Source organism: Manis javanica, chromosome X, assembly GCF_040802235.1.
Source record: "Manis javanica isolate MJ-LG chromosome X, MJ_LKY, whole genome shotgun sequence".
NCBI lineage: Eukaryota > Metazoa > Chordata > Mammalia > Pholidota > Manidae > Manis > Manis javanica.
In genome coordinates, this window is record NC_133174.1 from 51,758,170 (window position 1) to 51,779,740 (window position 21,571).

The window sequence follows — 21,571 nt, forward strand, 5'->3', positions numbered from 1 at the left end:
ATTGACTCTGTAGATTGCTTTAGGCAGGATGGCCAGTTTGACAATATTAATTCTTCCTAGGCAAGAACATGGGATGAATTTCCATTTATTAGTGCCCTCTTTAATTTCTCTCAAAAGTATCTGTAGTTGTCAAGGTATAGATCTTTCCCTTCCTTGGTTAAATCCTATGTATTTTATTCTTTTTTATGCAGTTGTGAATCGAAATGTTTTCCTGATTTCTCTTTCTGTTAGTTCACTGTTAAGTATATATGAATGCAACAGATTTCTCTGTATTAATTTTGTATCCTGCAACTTTGCTGAATTCAGATATTTCTATAGAAGTTTTGGAGTAGATTTTTTAGGGATTTTTATGTACAGTATCATGTCATCTGCAAACAGTGACACTTTCACTTCTTCCTTACCAATCTGGATGCCTTTTATTTCTTTGTGTTGTCTGATTGTTGGTGACTAGGACCTCCAATATTATGTTGAATAAGAGTGGGGAGAATGGGGATCCTGGTCTTATTCCTGATGTTAGAGGAAAACATTTCATCTTTTCACTGTTAAGTATGGTGTTGGCTGTTGGTTTGTCATATATGCCCTTAATTATGTTTAGGTACTTGCCCTGTATACCCATTCTGTTGAGTGTTTTTACATGAATGGGTGTTGAATTTTGTTAAATGCTTTTCAGCATCTATGGAGATGATCATTTGATTTCTGTCCTTTTTATTAATAGTGGATGATGTTGATGGATTTTTTAATACTGTACCATTCTTGCATCCCTGGGATGAATCCCACTTGATCAGGATATATGAATCTCTTGATGTATTTTTGAATTCGGTTTGCTAATACTTTGTTGAGTACTTTTGCATCTATGTTCATCAGGGATATTGGTCTGTAATTTTCTTTTTTGTTGGGGTCTTTGCCTGGTTTTGGCATTATAGTGATGCTGCCTTTATAGATATCCTAGCACACTGCTGGCATTTTGCAGAGAAGTGGCATGTCTTCTCCTGCAAGTATGGTGCCCCTTCATGCCCTCTGAATCTTGCACCCACTTCTTCTGCCTGGGCCGGGCAGTTGAATACTGGCAGCAGCCTCTGGGTCTGGCCTGGTTAGCTGCATGCTAGGAGAGGACTCAGTGTGGTTGCTGTGGGCAGGGCTGCTCCCTGGCTGGTTCTCAGCAGTGGCAGGTCAGCAGGTTTGCTTGTAGTGCCAGCAGGGGGGGAATGAACGGCAGGCTGCTTATCACCGTGAGGGGCTTTGGAGCTGCATTGCCAGCCAGGGGGTTAGAGCACGTGAAGTTTCCTAAGATTCCAGCCTGCTGAGCTGAGTGTGCCAGGACAATTTTGTCCACCTATTAAATCCTTGTCCCTTTAAGACTTTTAAACCACCCGCTTTTCTTTTGTCCCAGGGTAGCTGGCTGTGGGGACCCACTTGCAGTCTCCATCTCAGATTTTACTTTTCTGTTTCTATAATATCCAGTACACCATGCAATGTGTATTAGTGCTACCAGTGCAGATTACTGGCGCTAGTTATTTAGCAGTCCTGTGCTTCCACTCCCTCCTCACCCTGATTCTTTTCCTCCCACCAGTGAGCTGAGGTTGAGGGAGTGCTCAGGTCCGCCCAGGTCATGGCTTGTATCTTACCCTTTTCGTGCAATGCTGAGTTCTCAGAGATGTAGATGTAGCCTGGCTGTTGTACTACATCTTCTGGTCTCTCTTTTAGAAATAGTTGTATTTGTTGTATTTTCAAAAATATATATGGTTTTGGGAGGAGATTTCCTCTGCCCTACTCATGCCGCCATCTTAAGGCAGCCCCCTCTTAAGTAGGTTTTTTATTACCAGTTCAATTTCGTTGCTGGTAATTGGTCTGTTCAGATTCTCTGATTCTTCCTGGGTCAGCCTTGGAAGGTTGTATTTTTCCAGAAAGTTGTCCATTTCTTCTAGTTTATCCAGTTTGTTAGCACATAATTTTTAATAGTATTCTCTAATAATTCTTTGTATTTTGGTGGTATACATAGTGATTTTTCCTTTTTCATTTCTGAATCTGTTTATGGGTGTAGATTCCCTTTTTTTTCTTGATAAGTTTGGCTAGGGGTTTTTCTATTTTGTTTATTTTCTCAAAGAACCAGCACTTGGTTTCATTAATTTGTTCTATTGTTTTTGTCTTGTCAATTTTATTTATGTCTGCCCTGATCTTTATTATGTCCCTCCTTCTACTGGCTTTGCACCACATTTGTTCTTCTTTTTCTTGCTTTATTGTGAGTTTAGATTTTTCATTTGGGGTTGTTTTTCCTTGAGATGAGCCTGTATTGATATATACTTTTCTTTTATAACTGCTTTTGCTGTGTCCCACAGAAGTTGGGGTGTTCAGTTGTTGTTTTCATTTGTCTCCATATAGTGCTTCATCTCTGTTTTAATTGATTATTTAGGAGCATGTGGTTTAGCCTCAATGTGTTTCTGGGCTTTTTTGTTATATTTGCACAATTTATTTCTAGTTTCATACCTCTGTCATCTGAGAAGCTGGTTGCCACAATTTCAATGTTTCTAAATTTAGTTAGGCTCTTTTTGTGAGCTAGTGTGTGATCTATTCTGGAAAATGTTCCATGTGCACTTGAGAAGAATGTGTATCCTGTTGCCTTTGGATGGAGTGTTCTGTAGATGTCAGTTAGGTCCATCTGTTCTAATGTGTTGTTCAATGCCTCTTTCTCCTTACTTACTTTCTGTCTGGTGATCTGTGCTTTGGAGTGAGTGGTGTGTTGAATTCTTCTGAAATAAATGCATCACATTCTATTTCCCCCTTTAATTCTGGTAACATTTATGGCACATATTTGGGTGCTCCTATGTTGGGTGCATAGATATTCATAATGGTTATATCCTCTTGTTGGACTGACCCCTTTATTATTATGTAATGCCCTTATTTGTCTCTTGTTACTTTGACTTGAAGTCTATTTTATCTGATAAAGTATTGGAACATCTGTTTTTTATCCCTATTGTTTGCATGAAACATCTTTTTCCATCCCTTCACTTTTAATCTGTGTAAGTCTTTTGGTTTGAAGTGAGTCCTTGAATGCAGCATATAGATGGGTCTTGATTTTTTAACCATTCTGTAACTCTATGTCTTTTGATTGCTGCATTCAGACCATTTAGATTTAGGGTGATTATCGATAGATATGTACTTATTGCGATTTCAGGCTTTGGATTCATGTTAACCAAAGGTTCAAGGGCAGCTTCTTTACTATCGAACAGTCTAACTTAACTCACTTATTACACTTTTACAAACACAATCTGAAAACATTTTTTCTCCCTTCTTCTTCCTCCTCCACTCTTTATATGTCTGGGATCACATTCTGTATTCTTTGTGTATCCCTTGACTGACTTTGTGGGTAGCTGATTGCTTTTGCATTTGGTTCATATTTAATTGGTCTACTTCCTGTAGTGTGGTTTTATTTCCTCTGGTGACAGCTATTTAGCCTTACACACACTTCCATTTAGAGCAGTCCCTTTAAAATACACTGTAGAGGTGGTTTGTGGGAGGTAAATTCCCTCAACTTTTGCTTATCTGGGAATCATTTAAACCCTCCTTCAAATTTAAATGATAATCTTGCTGGGTATTCTTGGTTCAAGACCCTTCTGCTTCACTTCATTAAATATATCTTGCCATTCCCTTCTGGCCTGTAAGGTTTCTACTGATAAGTCTGACAGACAGCCTGATGGGTTTTCCTTTGTAGGTGATCTTTTACCTCTCTCTAGCTGCTTTTAATACTCTGTCCTTATCTTTGATCTTTTCCATTTTAATTATTATATGTCTTGGTGTTGTCCTACTTGGGTCCCTTTTGTTGGGATATCTGTGTGCTTCCATGGCCTGAGAGACTATTTCTTTCCCCTGACTGGGGAAGTTTTCAGCAATTATTTCTTCAAAAGCACTTTGTATCACTTTTTGTCTCTCATTTTGTTTCCCTAAAATGAAAATATTGTTCCATTTGCATTGATAACACAGTTCTCAATATTCTTTCATTCCTAGAGATACTTTTTCTCTCTGTGCCTCAGCTTCTTTGTATTCCTGTTCTCTAATTTCTATTCCATTTATTTTCTGCTCTACCTCATCTAATCTGCTTTTTAAGCCCTCCATTGTTTATTTCATTTCAGTTATCTCCCTCAGGAATTCGGCCCTTAGGTCTTGAATGTTTTTCTGTAGCTCCATCTGCATGCTTATGACTTTTATTTTGAATTCTTTTTCAGGAAGATTGGTGATTTCAGTCTCACCTAGCCCTCTTTCTGGTGTTTGATGGATTTTGTACTGAACAATTTTCTCCTACCTTTTCATAGTACTGTAGCAATGGGAGTGGACACACGCGAGTGGTGTGTCAGCTCAGAGGACAAAGTCCCTTCCTACTTCGCACTTGCAGTGTCTGTCTCACTGTCTGTGCCAGTTTCTGTGTGCAGGGAGTGGCCTCTGGGTTAATCCCCTAACCTGGCAGAGTAGCCCTCAGGATGGCCTAGGGTAATGGTGGGGTTCGCAGGTGAGTAGTGTGAGTTCTTCCACAAGGACAAAGCCCTTTCGTGCTTCCGGTTGCAGTGCCTGTCTCCACTGTCTGTGTAGGTAGCCACATGCAGGAAGCAGCTTCTGGATTATCCACTGAACTACCCTAGGCAGGGCTGCCCTCCTGCTGGCCTAGGTGATGGCGAGGTTCACAGGAGAGCAGTGCGGGTATTTGCATTGTGGGCAAAGCCTGTTCATGCTTCCCAGTCACTGTGCCTGTCTCTGCTGTCTTTTCCAGTTAACCACGTGCAGGGAGCAGCCTCTGGTTCATCTCTTAAACTGCCATGGGCAGGATGGCCTAGGGCAATGGTGGGTGTCACTGTTTTCAGGGAGGGCAGAGACCTTTCATGCTTCCTGGTTGCAGTGCCTGTCACCACTATCTGAGCCAGTTAGCCACACACAGGGAGAAGCCTCTGTGTTAAGCTGTGTAGCTGCTGTAGGTGGGGCTGCCTTCTGGCTGGTCTTCAGCAATGGCAAGGACAGTGGGTTTGCATTCAGGTTCTGTGGGGAGGAAGGAGCAGCAGGCTGCTTATCATGGTGAGGGACCTCAGGACTGTGTTGCCAACCAGGGGAATAGTGCACCTGAAGCTCCTGAAGGTTCCCAACCTGATGGGCTGAGTGTGCTGGGATGATTTTGTCCACCTGTTCCTTATCCTAAACACTTGCCCCTTTAGTAGCCTTCTGACTGTTGAGAAGTCTTTTAAAGTGCCTCCTTTTCTTTTGTTCTAGGGCAGCCGTTGTGGGAACCTGTTCACAGACTTAGTTTCTGACTTTTGTTTTCAGCCCCTCTAATCTCCAGAGCACCATGCAATGTGGGTCTGTACCCACATTCTCCTGGGGTAGAATTTTAGGACTGAGTATTTAGCAGCCCTGTGCTTCCACTCCCTCCCTGCTCTGATTCTCTTCCTCCTGCTGGTGATCTGGGGTGGGGGGAGTGCTTGGGTCTCACTGGGTAGCAGCTTTTTACTTTACCCTTTTCCATAAGAGGTTTACTTCTCCCAGATGTAGACTGATTGTTGTACTCTTACTTCTGGTCACTTTTTAAGGGGTAGTTGTATATGCTGTATTTTCAAAATATATGTGGTTTTGGGAGATTTCTACCACACTTCTCACACCACCATCTTTTCTTGATCCTCAGTTTATACTTATTTTTTAAGTGTTTTAACTACTCTAATTCCATTACTTTTTCCATATGAGTATTAGAATATTAACTGTACCTTCAAAAAATCTTGCTGAGTTTTGATAAGAGATATATTATGCTTGTATATCAATTTGAAAATGGACATCTTTACTATTTTAAGTTTTCCAATCTATGAATATCCTGTTCTTTCCCATTTATATGTTTGTTGATTTCTCATCAGTATTTTGTAGTTTTCAGCATACAAAATCTATATATGTTGTGTTAGATTTCCATTTAGGTATTTCACACTTTTTAGATAGACTGGATGGAATGTTTCCAGGTTACAAATTCTTCTGTGTATGGCAAAAACACATAATATTAAAATTGCCACCTCAACCATTTTGGAACATACAGTTCAGTAGTGTTAAGCATCTTCACATCACAGGTTCCCCCTGCTTACAAAAGTTCACATTATGCCTCTTTGCTTTTACAAAACACCTACCATTTTTTACTAACTGAAAGAAATCAGAACAGAATTTTCACTTTTATGAAATAATTGCTTCTTCATTTTATACCAATTTGGCTTCTAAGAATGTTTTGTAGAAACTGTGTATTTTTGGATAGTGGGGGAGAACTTGTACAACAGATCTCTAGAACTTATAAATTTTGTAACACTGAAACTCTCACTTACTAAACACTCATTTCCTCCTCACCTGTCAGTAGACTTGTCAACTACCTTTCTACTTTGTTTCTGTAATTTTGACTACTTTAGGTACTTCATATAAGTGGAATAATACAGTATCCTTCTGCAACTGGCTTGTTTCATTTAGCATAATTTGCAAATATCATCTCTCCCACTCTCTAGTTTGCCTTTTCAGTCACTTGAGAATGCCCTCTAATACACAAAAGATATACTTTTAATTATAATCAAGCCCATTTTACAGACATTTTTCTTTTGCTGCCTGTGGTTTTAGTGTCATATCCAAAAAATAATTGCCAAATCCAATGTCATAGTTTCCCTATGTTCTAAGAATTTTATAGTTTAGCTCTAACATGTCAATCTTTAATCCATTCTGAGTTGATTTTTGTATATGGTGTAAGGTAAGGAATGAACTGCATTCTTTTGCCTGAGGATATCCATTCTTACCAGCACCCTTTGTTGAAGACTGTTCTTCCCATATTGAATGGTCTTGGTACCCTTGTTGAAAATCTGATGACAATATATGCAAGGGTTTATTTCTACGCTTTCTATTCTATTGTGTTGGTCTGTCTGGCCTTATGCCAGTACAACACTATTTTAATTACAGTAGATTCGTGGTAACTTTTAAAATCTGAAAGGGTGAACCCTCCATGTGTGTTCTCATATTTTAAGATTGTTATGGCTATTCAGGATCTTATGTATCTCATTTTGGGGGCAATTATAAATTGTTTTATTTCACAGATAGATGCAAACACAGTTTATTTTTGTATGTTCATTTTCTATCCTGTGACTGTGCTGAACTCATCTATTAGTTTTAAGAGCTTTAAAAATTTTTATTAGATTATTTGGGATTATCTATATAAACTGTCATGTCATCTATAAATCAAAGAGTTTCATATCTTTCTTTCCAATTTCTATGATTGTTTAATTTATTTTTCCTACCTTAAGGCTCTGGCTAGGACATCAGTTTAAGTTGCAAAAGGTGGTAAGAAAAAAATTGCCAGAAGGGGCAGTACAGACATTGTTCAAAAAATATAGTGATTGTATATTTAGACCTCCCTGATAGTGTATCAAGGGTTGGAGTCAGGGGCTTGTTTTCCCGTCTTGGAACTTTCTCTGAGCTAGAGTGTCCTCTGGACAATGTTGAAATAATTTAAAGGCAAATGTACTAGCATAGCCTTCTAGGGCAAGTAGCAAACAGAATGAAAAATCTGGAAAAGAAGAAGCTTGGCAAGGAGATACATAGGAAAATAAGAGCACTGAAAAGCTCTTGTATATACCAGGGAATATAAGAGGTCAAGTACATATCCAGAGCTGGACACATCCTCAGAAAAGACCTGATAAGACTCTAAGCTTTCACTTGTGACTGACTTTTAAGCTAAGTACAAGTGGGAAGTGAAGGTAAGAGAATTTTAAATGGCCTGGCTAAACACTGAAAATATACATCAACATAAAGTGAATCTGCAAAGACATGAAACTTTATTTTTATTTTTTTGACATTTAAGCTAATCTATCAAATCACTAGCTGACTACTAAGCTAATAATAGAAAGACAATTCAGTCACCACACATGACAAAGAATATAGTCTTGACAAAAATAGTTTATAAAAGTCATTAATCAAACACAAGCAGCAAGAACAAAAAGTCCTAAAGGGGGGGGTAGAATCTTATTTCCAGAATTATAATATTCAAATTTTCCAGTTTTCTACAAAAAATTATGAGGCATGAAAAGAAATAAGAAAGTATGGCCCACTCACAGGAAAGAAAGAAACTAACAGAAATAGTTTAAGAAACTGTAAAGCCCAGGCATTGTTCTTCAGTCATTTTAAATATGCTCAAAGAACTAAAGGAATCCCAAAGAAAGAAATCTCACCAAAGAAAAAGCATCAATAAAGACATTATAAAAAGAAACCAAACAGAAATATTGGAAATGAAAAGTATAATAAATGAAATGAAAAATTCATTAGACAGATTCCATAACATATTTGAGCAGGCAGAAGAATAAATTAATTAACTTGAAGATAGGCCCATTAAGATTACCCATTCTAAGGAGCAGAAAGAAATAACAACAATGAAAAGTGAAGTCTAAGGGATCTGTGGAAGACCATCAAGCATACCAACATATACAATATGGTAGTCCCAGAAGGATAGAAGAGATAGAAAGGGGCAGAAAGAGTATCTGAAGACACAGTGGCCAAAAATATCCTAAATTTGATGAATGATATGAATCTATGCATCTAAAAACTCAATAAACTACAAGTAGGATGAATTCAAAGAAATCTACACTTAGATACATACGTACATATATATACATATATGTAATATACATATATATGAACTGAAGGGGTTAATCATTAGTAGACCTGTGCTACAAGAAAAACTAAAAGATATGAAATGAAAAGACACTTTATACTAATTCTAAGCCATACAAAGAAATAAAGAATACCATTAAAGGTAGCTAATTAGGTAAATATAAAAGCCAACATTATTGCATTTTTGGTTTATAGTTCCTTTTCCTGCTTAAACTTTTTTTAAAATAGTAATTATATGTCTATATTGATGGGCATATGATGCATGAGATGTAATTTTTGACAACAATAACATAGAGAAATGGAGCTATACAGGAGCAGCTTTAAAGCAAAATTGGTATTAATTGAAACAAGAGTGATATGGATTTAAGATGTTAATTGTAATTCTCAGGATAACCACTAAGAAAATAACTAAAAAATATACAAAAAGGAAAGGAGAAAGGAATCAAAATGATACATTTAAAAACTCAATTTAACATAAAAGAAAGTTGTAATAGAGAAATTAGAGAATAAAACATATATATGTATATATAGAAAATAAATAGCAAAGTGACAGAAGTCCTTCCTTATAATTATTTTAAATATAAATGGACTAAATTATCTAATTAAAAGGCAAAAGTTGGCAAAATGGATTAAAAATGTGGTTTAACTATATGCTGAATTCACTTTATATTCAAAGTAAAAAAAACTGAATAGGCAGAGAAAGATATTCCATGCACATAGTAACCAAAAGAGAGCTGGTATGGCTATGCTAATAAAAACAAAATAATCTTTAATCCAAAAATTGTTACAAGAGACAAAGAAGGACATCATGTATTTGTAAAACGGTCAATCCATCAAGAATATGTAATTAATTATAAACAAATACGTACCTAACAATAAAGCCCAAAACATATGGAGCAAACAGGTATGGAATTAAAGACAGTTTTATAGTAATAGCTGGAGACTTCAATATCCCATTTTCTATAATGATAAAAACAGTGAGACAGCAGATCAGTAAGAAAAGATGGGACTTGAACATTTCATACCAAGTAGAACATAAAATATATATAGAACACTCTACATAACAATAACAGAATACATCTTTTTCTCAAATGATACACATCATTCTCAAAATAGAGATCATTCTACAGGACAAACATGTTAAGCCATAAAACAAGTCTTAATAAATTTAAAAACACTGAAATCATACTAAGTATATTCTCTGACAATGGAATGAAATTTGAAATCACTTTCAATAATAGAAGGAAAACTACAGAATTCACAAAAATGTGGAAATTAAACAACATGCTCTTAAACAACCAATGAGTCAAAGAAAAAGTCATAAAGGAATTTAAAAAATACTTCAGGATGAATGAAAACAAAAATGCAACAAACTAAAACTTATGGTATATAGAGAAAGCAGTGCTGTGCTGTAAATGCATATGTTAAAAAGGAAGAAAGATTTTAAATAAATAATCAAACTTCAAATCAAATGGAATTAAACAAGAAGAGCAATTAAACTCAAAGGTAGCAGAGGGAGGAAATAATAAAGATTAGAACAGAGTTATATGAAATAAAAACTAGAAAAAATAGAGAAATCAACAAAAAACTAAAGTTGGTTCTTTGTAGAGATTAACACATCCAACAAACCTTTAAGCTACACTGATTAAGAAAAAGAGTGCTCACATTGACAGCATACATAATAAAACTGTAATGATACAAGGAAGATTAGCACGGCCTCTGTGAGAGGATACCATACAAATTTGTGAATCACTCCATATTTTACTAAGAGTAAAGCTTTAATATTTTCACCATAACAACAACAAAATGGTAATTATGTGAGGTAAAGGATTTGTTAACTACTCTTTTCTGGTAAACATTTCACCATATATACATGTATAAAATCATCATGTTTACCTTGAATTTATATAATTTCATGTTAATTATATTGCAATAAAGCTGGAAAAAAGTGCCAAGAATCCCTAAAAACCATCAAAAAGTGTCATTTAATGTGTATTACCACCTCATGTACAGTATGCTTTTGATATTAAAGGAAGATATTTTGGTCTAAAAAAGAAAAAGAAAAAAGATAATTACTAAAATCAAATGAAAGTGAGGACATTACCTCTGACCTTACAGAAATAGGGGAGATTATGAAAGAATACCAAACACAACTGCATGATAACAAATTACAGATGAAATAGACAAATTTCTAGAAATACAAAATATACCAAAACTGAATCAAAAGAAATTTAATAATTTAAACAGACCTATTACAAGGACATTGATTCAGTAATCAAAAACTTCCAAGAAAGAAAAGTCCAGTACCAGATGGCTTCACTGGTGAATTCTACTAAACATTTCAATAAAAATTAATAATTTTTCTCAAGGTCTTCCAAAAAATAAAAGAAGAAATACTTCCCAACTCATTCTATATGGTCACTATTACCCTATACCAAAGCCAGACAAGGACATTACAAGAAAACCAAACTACAGATCAATCTTCTTCATGAATATACATGTAAAAATCCTCAGCAGTCTACTAGCCAACTGAATGCAGTGGCATATAAGAGGATTATATACCATGACCAAATGAGATTCATCCTAGGAAAGCATGAGTGGCTCAACATATGAAAATAAATCAGTGTAATACACCATATTAATACAATTAAGGAAAAAATAACATAATTATCTGCATCTTGACAGGATGCAGAAAAACATTTGACATAATTTAATGGTCTTTCTTCACAAAAACACTCAACAAACTAGGGACAGAAGGGAATATCCTAAACATGATAAAGGTCATTTGCAAAAAGAAAAACTGCAACATCATACTCAGTGTAAAAAGACTGAAAGCTTTCCCCTAAGATCAGGAACAGGACAAGGATGCCCGCTTTCACTATGTCTATTCTAGACAGGGTAATTATGCAAGAAAAGGCATCCAAATTGGAAAGAAGTAGTAAAACTATTCAGAAAACATTATTTGCTAAATTTCTATTCAGAAATTATGTGATCTTACATATACAAAATCCTAGGGAATACATAAAATGAACTATTAGAGCTAACAAATACATTCATCTCTGTCTTGCACTAATTCAGTTGTGATCAGTAAGCACAGTGGCCTGTACTTTATATATTTTTGGAAAAGTTGAGCAAACAATACCAGCACTTCCTATTTCTCTGTTTTTTTCTTTTCCTTTTTGGGGAAAAGGATGGGGAAGAAGAGGAAGATACGGGGGAAGACTAAAAGCAATGAAATAACCTACATTCTGACTGGTGGTATCTGTACAAATCAATTATTATTTCTTGTTTATTTCCCTAAGCAAGTAACAGCAAAGCCCTGAAAACCAAAACAAGTGTGGTATTATTTTCAGAGGCAGCAAGGAATGGGTCATCTGGGAAGAGAGTATCCTATTTCATAGCTTGTGCAGATGATGGCAGCTGTACAAAGAGAGGCAAAGCAGCTGAGGCCATGGGGCCTGTTGTAAGAAAGGAAGGGACAGTTTAGGAACTTACTGAATGTTGTATGGCACAGTACTGGAACTGAGCACCCCATACATAGTGTTGCCTTTATAGAGAGGATTACTGAAGTCTGGTTTCCTCTGAACCAAGAAAGACCACACAGAATGCGTTTTCTCATAGACTCTGTCAGAAAAGAAAAATAAGCCAAAAATTAAAAGTGGCAAACAAGTAATCTCTACAGTCCTGCCGAACTTGATAATTAGCCAAATTTTATTAGTTAAATAACCCAACTCAAGAGACAGGAATAAGATGATAGAAGGAAAATGGAAGTAAGTGGCTAATGAGCACTGATAGAGGAATGAATTATCTGGACTTAAATTTATCCTTTTTTTTAAATGAATTAAAGGTTAGAAAAAGTTCACATTGGAGAGCAGGGAATACTGAATCTAGTCTGTGCTGTAGAATAGCTATGTGATCTTAGGAATGTCGCTAGCTCTTTCTGGACCTTTCTCCTTATCTGTATATTGTCTCTAAGGTCTCTTCCAAATCTACGATTCTATGAACTGATGTCCTTTCCAGTTTTAAAAAAATCTGGAGTTGTTTTTAAAAACCTAGTAAGTTAAGAGATAGTCAAAAGTGTCAATTTCTTGCTCTGAATTTAATTTTCTTTCAAGCCAGATTCTTGAGCAGTTAAAGACTGTGATATTTATATTGCAAAACTAATTTTTACACCTTAGTTGAGACCATGGGGAACTGCTTACCCAGCAAAGAAGTGCCTTAGTTAAATACCTCAAAAAGCATAGGATCCAATGGTCCCCAGTGACAGCTGCTGTACAAACATGCATAGAAAGTCACTTACACACACTACATAAAAGAAGCTAAAGGAGGAAAACAAAGAGGAGTAGTATGGGTGGTAGGACCTAAAATTGTAGTCTTGAACTTAAAATCCTCAGACCATTTCAGTGAGGCCAAAGGCTCTGTATATCCATCTTTCTCATTTGTTGTTGGTTAAAACAGAAAAAAATATCTTGCAGAGTTAAAGTAACTAATATTTATTATTTACCATGTGTAATACCTAAATTCCAGACAATACCTAAAATATGTCACTAAATTTTCATAATAAAATCCTGTGAGATACTTTACCACAAATTACTAATGAGAAAAGGAGACAAAAATTTAATTTGCTAAGTATAAATTTAAAGCAGCAAGATTCATCACTATTCTGTGTTGACAAGAAAACAGAATCACAGATAGATGATGTCATCTGAGATACGTCTTGGAGGGGTCTGAGAACTTAAGCTAACTGCTTCTCAACCAACAGCTGTGAAACAAGAGTAGGTTGTAAGACAGCTACTTCCCTTTTTGTTTTTTCTTCTTGTCCCTAAACAAGAATATTTCCCATAGTAACTCTATCTTGTCAACCTCAAAAAGTATTTATTTTATATATTGTGTGATATTAGAGTTTAAGTCAACTACAATTTCAACCACCTACAAGAGGTGGGAAGATAACAATAGAAGTAGAATAAAAATAAACTATAGAGGAGGATTAAAGATGGCAGGGTGATAGGAGAGACAGAGGCTTCCTCCTAAAACTGGATACAATTAGAAAATTTAATTGGTGCAACTAATCCTGAGAGAGCAACAGGAAAGAGGATGCTTCAGACTGCACACACCTGGAGAAAAGAGCAGACCTCAGCAAACGGAATAACGTACCAGAGCTGTGGCTCTGCGGGACCCGAGCCTCTCCCCCACCCCAGTTCACCTGCAGGAGGAAGAGAAATGGAGCAGGGAGGGAGTGGAAGGCCTGGGACTGCTGAATACCTAGCTCTGGAGAGCTGCGCTGGGAGCACAAACCTACATTTCATTGTGCTTTCATAAGACTAGCATGACTATCAGGTTGGAAAGTTAATACAGGCAGAGTTCCTGGGGAGACTGGGATTCCAGCTGCTAGTGGAAAGCAGGGATACATATCTGGCTGCTCTGGGACAAAAACTTATACCTGCGTGCCCGGCCCACTGGCTCAGGAAGTGGAGATAGGCACAGCAGCCAGGAGGCGGGAACAGCTCTTTACTACCCCCAGAACCGCTCCCCACTGCTCCCCTACAACACCTGACACTGCTTCAGGGCTCAGCAGCTCCAGAATAGAACTACTGGTCACTAGAGGGAGCCACATACAAACATGAAATGCCAAAGGAACCTTGTCCAGAGGAAAATTGTTAATACAACTCCCGAGAAAGATTTAAATGATATGGACCTTGTGACTCTTCCTGAAAGGGGGTTCAAAATAAAAATCATCAACATCCTAATGGAGGTATGAAAAGACATCCAAGAACTAAGGAATGAATCCAGGTCAGAGATCCAATCATTAAAGAATATGATGGAGGGTATTAAAAATAGGCTGGATATGGTGGAGGAGATAATAAATGAAATAGAAACTAGAGAAAAGGAATACAAAGAAGCTGAGGCACAGAGAGAAAAAAGGATCTCTAAAAATGAAAGAATATTGAGAGAACTGTGTGACGAATCCAAGCGGAACAATATTCACATTATTGGGATACCAGAAAGAAGAAAAGAGAGAAAAAGGGATAGAAAGTGTCTTTGAGGAGGTAGTTGCTGAAAACTTCCCCAATCTGGGGAAGGACATAGTCTCTCAGGCCATGGAGATCCAAAGATCCCCCTACACAAGGAACCCAAGGAAGAAAACACCAAGACACACAGTAATTAAAATGGGAAAGATCAAGGATAAGGACACACTGTTAAAAGCAGCCAGAGGCAGAAATAAGATCACATACAAAGGAAAGCCCATCAGAATAACAACAGACTTCTCAGCAGAAACCTTACAGGCCAGAAGGGAGTGGCATGATGTATTTAATGCCATGAAGCAGAAGGGCCTGGAACCAAAATTACTTTATCTGGTGAGATTATCATTTAAATTTGAAGGGGGGATTAAACAATTTCCAGATAAGCAAAAGCTGAGAGAGTTTACCTCCCACAAACTATCTCTGCCGTCTATTTTGGAGGGACTGCTATATATGGAAGTGTTCCTAGGGTTGGATAGCTGTCACCAGAGGTAGTAAAATCATGGTAGGGAGGGTGGAGCAGCTGATTGCCAGGCAAATGCAAAACTAAATTGACTATCCCCAAATCCAATCAATGGATAGAGAAAAAGTATAGAATCTGATACCTAAGATATAAAGAATGAAGGAGAAAGAAAAAGGAGGAGAAATAGAACAGAACTTTTAGATTGTGTTTGTAACACCATACTAAGTGAATTAAGTTAGACTCTTAGACAGTAAGGAAAGTAACTTGGAAACCTTGGGTACCATGAATCTAAAGCCTGAAATGGGAATAAGTACATACCTATCGATAATCACCCTAAATGTAAATGGACTGAATGCACCAATCAAAAGATATAGAGTCACTGAACGGATAAAAAAACAAGAACCATCTATATGCTGCTTACAAGAGACTCAACTCAAACCCAAAGACATCCACAGACTAAAAGTCAAGGGATGGAAAAAGATATTTCATGCAAACAATAGGGCGAAAAAAGCAGGTGTTCCAGTACTACTATCAGACAAAATAGACTTCAAAACAAAGAAAGTAACAAAAGATAAAGACGGACATTACATAATGATAAAGGGTGCAGTCCAACAAGAGGATATAACCATTATAAATATATATGCACCCAACACAGGGACACCAACATATGTGAAATAAATACTAACAGAATTAAAGGAGGAAATAGACTGCAACGCATTCATTTTAGAAGACTTCAAAACACCATTCACTCCAAAGGACAGATCCACTAGACAGAAAATAAGTAAGGACACAGAGGCACTGAACAACACTCTAGAACAGATGGACCTAATAGACATCTATAGAACTCTATAACCAAAAGCAACAGGCTACACATTCTTCTCAAGTGCACATGGAACATTCTCCAGAATAGACCACATACTAGGCCACAGAAAATTCCAAAAAATTGAAATCCTGCCAACCAACTTTTCAGACCACAAAGGTATAAAACTAGAAATAAATTGTACCAAGAAAGCAAAAAGGCTCACAAACACATGGAGGCTTAACAACACACTTCCAAATAGTCAATGGATCAACAATCAAATAAAAATGGAGTTCCAGCAATATATGGAAATAAATGACAACAACACAAAGTGCCAACTGCTGTGCGATGCAGCGAAAGCAGTCTTAAGAGGAAAGTATATACTTATCCAGGCATATTTAAAGAAGGAAGAAAAATCCCAAATGAATAGTTTAATGACACAAATATCAAAATTGGAAAAAGAAGAACAAATGAGGCCTAAGGTCAGCAGACAGGACATAATAATGATCAGAGAAGAAATAAATAAAATTGAGAAGAATAAAACAATAGAAAGAAATCAATGAAACTAAGAGCTTCGAGAAAATAAACAAAATAGATAAGCCTCTAAACAGATATGTTAAGAGAAAAAGAGAATCAACACACATCAACAGAATCAGAAATGAGAAAGGAAACATCACAACAGACCCGACAGAAATACAAAGAATTACTAGAGAATACTATGAAAATATATATGCTAAGAAGCTGGAAAACCTAGAAAAAATGGACAACTTCCTAGAAAAACACAACCTTCCAAGACTGACCAAGGAAGAAACACAAAATCTAAACAAACCAATTACCAGCAAAGAAATTGAATTGGTAATCAAAAAACTACCCAAGAACAAAACACCTGGGCCAGATGGATTAACCTTGGAATTTTATCAGACATACAGAAAAGATATAATACCCATTCTCCTTAAAGATTTCCAAAAAACAGAAGAGGAGGGAATACTCCCAAACTCATTCTATGAAGCTAACATCACCCTAACACCAAACGCAGGCAAAGACCCCACAAAAAAAGAAAACTACAGACCAATATCCCTGATAAACGTAGATACAAAAATACTCAATAAAATATTAGGACATCAAATTCAAAAATATATCAAAAGGATCATACACCACAACCAAGTGGCATTCATCCCAGGGATGCAAGAAAGGCATAACATTTGAAAATCCATCAACATCATCCACCACATCAACAAAAAGAAAGACAAAATCCACATGATCATCTCCATAGATGCTGAAAAAGCATTCGACAAAATTCAACATACATTCATGATAAAAACTCTCAGCAAAATGGGTAAGGAGGGCAAGTACCTCAACAAAATAAAGGCCATAGACGATAAACCCACAGCCAACATTATACTGAACAGCGAGAAGGTGAAAGCTTTTCCTCTGCGATCGAGAACAAGACAGGGATGCCCACTCTCCCCACTGTTATTCAACATAGTACTGGAGGTCCTAGACATGGCAATTAGACAAAACAAAGAAATACAAGGAATCCAGACTGGTAAAGAAGAAGTTAAACTGTCACTATTTGCAGATGACATGATATTGTACATAAAAAACCCTAAAAAATCCACTCCAAAACTAATAGAGCTAATATCGAAATTCAGCAAAGTTGCAGGATACAAAATTAACACACAGAAATCTGTGGCTTTCCTATACACTAACAATAAACTAATAGAAAGAGAAATCAGGAAGAAAATTCCATTCACAATAGCATCAAAAAGAATAAAATACCTAGGAATAAATCTAACCAAGGAAGTGAAAGACCTATACCCTGAAAACTATATGACACTCTTAAGAGAAATTAAAGAGGTCACTAACAAATGGAAACTCATTCCATGCTCCTGGCTAGGAAGAATTAATATCATCAAAATGGCCATCCTGCCCAAAGCAGTATACAGATTTGATTCAATACCTATCAAACTACCAACAGCATTCTTCAATGAACTGGAACAAATAGTTCAAAAATAAATATGGAAACACCAAAGACCCCAAACAGCTAAAGCAATCCTGAGAAGGAAGAATAAAGTGGGGGGAATCTCACTCCCCAACTTCAAGATCTACTACAAAGCCACAGTAATCAAGACAATTTGGTACTGGCACAAGAACAGAGCCACAGACTAATGAAACAGAATAGAGACTCCAAACATTAACCCAGACATATATGGTCAACTAATATTCGATAAAGGGGCCATGGACACACAATGGGGAAATGACAGGCTCTTCAACAGATGGTGCTGGCAAAAATGGACAGCTACATGTAAGAGAATGAAACTGGATCACTGTATAACCCCATACACAAAAGTAAATTTGAAATGGATAAAAGACTTGAATGTAAGTAATGAAACCATAAAACTCTTAGAAAAAAACATAGGCAAAAACCTCTTAGACATAAACATGAGTGACCTCTTCTTGAACATATCTCCCCAGGCTAGGAAAACAACAGCAAAAATGAACAAGTGGGACTATACTAAGCTGAAAAGCTTCTGTACAGCAAAAGACACCATCAATAGAACAAAAAAGCACCCTACAGTATGGGAGAATATATTTGTAAATGACAGATCCGATAAAGGCTTGATGTCCAAAATATATAAAGAGCTCACCCACCTCAACAAACAAAAAACAAATAATTCAATTAAAAAATGGGCAGAGGAGATGCCAAGATGGCGGCATGAGTAGGACAGTGGCAATCTCCTCCCAAAAACATATATATTTTTGAAAATACAACAAACACAACTAATCCTAAAAGAGAGACCAGAAGACACAGGAAAATAGCCAGACTACATCCACATTTGCGAGAGCCCAGCGCCTGGTGAAAGGGGTAAGATACAAACACCGGCCCAGCGGCACCTGAGCGCCCCTCCCCCCAGCTCCCGGCGGGAGGAGAGGAGTCAGAATGGGGAGGGAGAGGGAGCCAGGACTGCTAAACACCCAGCCCTAGCCATCCGCAACAGAGCGCAGACACAGTGCATGCGTAGAGTGCTGGAAACTAGGGAAACAGGACAGCAAGACCTCTGGGCAGGTCCCAAAGCTGATAGCCCTGTGAGAAAGAAAAGCGAGTGCTTTTTGAAAGTCTTAAAGGGACAGGGACGAAACAGTTGGACAGAAACAACCGAGGTCACAGTCCAGAAGCTGGAAATTCCAAGGGAAATCCAGGCACACTAACACCCAGGGCAATAGCTCTGAGACCCCTCACAGAGGTAAACTGCTAAACAGCCCCACGTCCACTTCCCTGGAGGGCCCTGCCAAAGCAGAGAAGCAGCCTGAGGCTGGCCACACTCTCAACAAAGGAGCTGCCTCCGTACCAGCTGGGCAAGACACAAAGACCCAGTCTACACGCAATTGCCAAACACAAGCCACTAGGGGTCACAGTTGTCCCACTAAGGAAAGGCCAGTAGCAAGTGGAAAGTTTGGCTCTTCCAGCTGACAGTCAATAGCACCTATCAAAAAGAAAATGCAAAAAAATTTGATCCAGACAAGACAAACCCAGACAGCTTTGGCATCTGCTACATCTTCCCCTGAGAAGGAACCTGGGGAGATAGATTTAACCAGTCTTCCTGAAAAAGAATTCAAAACAAAACTCATAACCATACTGATGGACTTACAGAGAAATATGCAAGAACTAAGGAAGGAGAATACAGAAATAAAACAAGCTCTGGAAGGACATCAAAACAGAATGGATGAGATGCAAGAGACCATTAATGGACTAGAAAACAGAGAACAGGAACGCAGTGAAGCTGATGCAGAGAGAGATAAAAGGATCTCCAGGAATGAAAGAATTTTAAGAGAACTGTGTGACCAATCAAAACAGAACAATATCCGCATTATAGGGGTACCAGAAGAAGAAGAGAAAAAGGGATAGAAAGTGTCTCTGAAGAAATAATTGCTTAAAACTTCCCCAAACTAGGGGAGGAAATGGCCTCTCAGACCACAGAGGTACACAGAACTCCCATGACAAGGGATCCAAAGAGGGCAACACCAAGACATATAATAATTAAAATGGCAAAGATCAAAGACAAGGACAAAGTATGAAAGCCACCCACAGAGGAAAAAAACGTCATCTACAAAGGAAAACCCATCAGGCTATCATCAGACTTCTCAACAGAAACCCTATAGGCCAGAAGAGAATGGCATGAGATACTTAATGCAATGAAACAGAAGAGCCTCGAACCAAGACTACTGTATCCAGCACGATTATCATTTAAATATGAACGAGGGGTTAAACAATTCCCAGACAAGCAAAGTTGAAGGAATTTGCCTCCCACAAACCACCTCTACAGGGCATCTTAAAGGGACTGCTCTAGATGGGAGCACTCCTAAAAGGAGCACAGAACAAAACACCCAGTATATGAAGAAGGGAGGAGGAGGAATAAGGGAGAGAAATAAAGAATCATCAGACCATGTTTATAATAGCTCAACAAGCGAGTTAATTAGGCAGTAACATAGTAAAGAAGCTAACACTGAACCATTGGTAACGACAAACTTAAAGCCTGCAATGGCAATAAGTACATAGTTTCAATAATCACCCTAAATGTAAATGGACTGAATGCACCAATCAAAAGACACAGAGTAATAGAATGGATAAAAAAGCAAGATCCATCCATATGCTGCTTACAAGAGACTCAACTCAAACCCAAAGACATGCACAGACTTAAAGTCAAGGGATGGAGGAAGATATTTCATGCAAAGTACAGAGAGAAAAAAGCAGGTGTTGCAATACTAGTATCAGACAAAACAGACTTAAAAATAAAGTAACAAAAGATAAAGAAGGACATTACATAATGATAAAGGGTGCAGTCCAACAAGAGGATATAACCATTATAAATATATATGCACCCAACACAGGGGCACCAGCATATGTGAAACAAATACTAACAGAATTAAAGGAGGAAATAGACTGCAACACATTCATTTTAGAAGACTTCAAAACACCATTCACTCCAAATGACAGATCCACCAGACAGAAAATAAGTAAGGACACAGAGGCACTGAACAACACACTAGAATAGATGGACCTAATAGACATCCATAGAACTCTACATCCAAAAGCAACAGGACACACATTCTTCTCAAGTGCACATGGAACATTCTCCAGAATAGACCACATACTAAGCCACAAAAAGAGCCTCAGTAAATTCCAAAAGATAGAAATCCTACCAACCAACTTTTCAGACCACAAAGGCATAAAACTACAAATAAACTGTACAAAGAAAGCAAAAAGGCTCACAAACACATGGAGGCTTTACAACATGCTCCCAAATAATCAATGGATCAATGAACAAATCAAAATGGAGATCCAACAATATATAGAAACAAATGACAACAACAACACAAAGCCCCAACTACTGTGGGATACAGCAAAAGCAGTCTGAAGAGGAAAGTATATAGCAATCCAGGCATATTTAAAGAAGGAAGAACAATCCCAAATAAATGGTCTAATGTCACAATTATCGAAATTGGAAAAAGAAGAACAAATGAGGCCTAAGGTCAGCAGAAGGAGGGACATAATAAAAGTCAGAGAAGAAATAAATAAAATTGAGAAGAATAAAACAATAGCAAAAATCAATGAAACCAAGAGCTGGTTCTTCGAAA

At 37.3% G+C, this 21,571-nt stretch overlaps 1 protein-coding gene and 1 non-coding gene across 2 annotated transcripts in view; one reads left to right on the forward strand and one right to left on the reverse strand.

Moving 5' to 3' along the window:
* Positions 1-21,571, reverse strand: part of MTMR8 (myotubularin related protein 8) — a 125,863-nt gene that overhangs the window by 57,935 nt on the left and 46,357 nt on the right. The window contains 2 exon segments of the mRNA XM_037001598.2: positions 12,148-12,276; positions 13,398-13,474. Of these exon segments, the coding sequence (XP_036857493.2) occupies positions 12,148-12,276; positions 13,398-13,474 (206 nt within the window).
* LOC118968969 (U6 spliceosomal RNA) lies at positions 10,310-10,416 on the forward strand. The gene has a single exon (XR_005056850.1). It is a non-coding gene; the product is annotated as a U6 spliceosomal RNA (small nuclear RNA).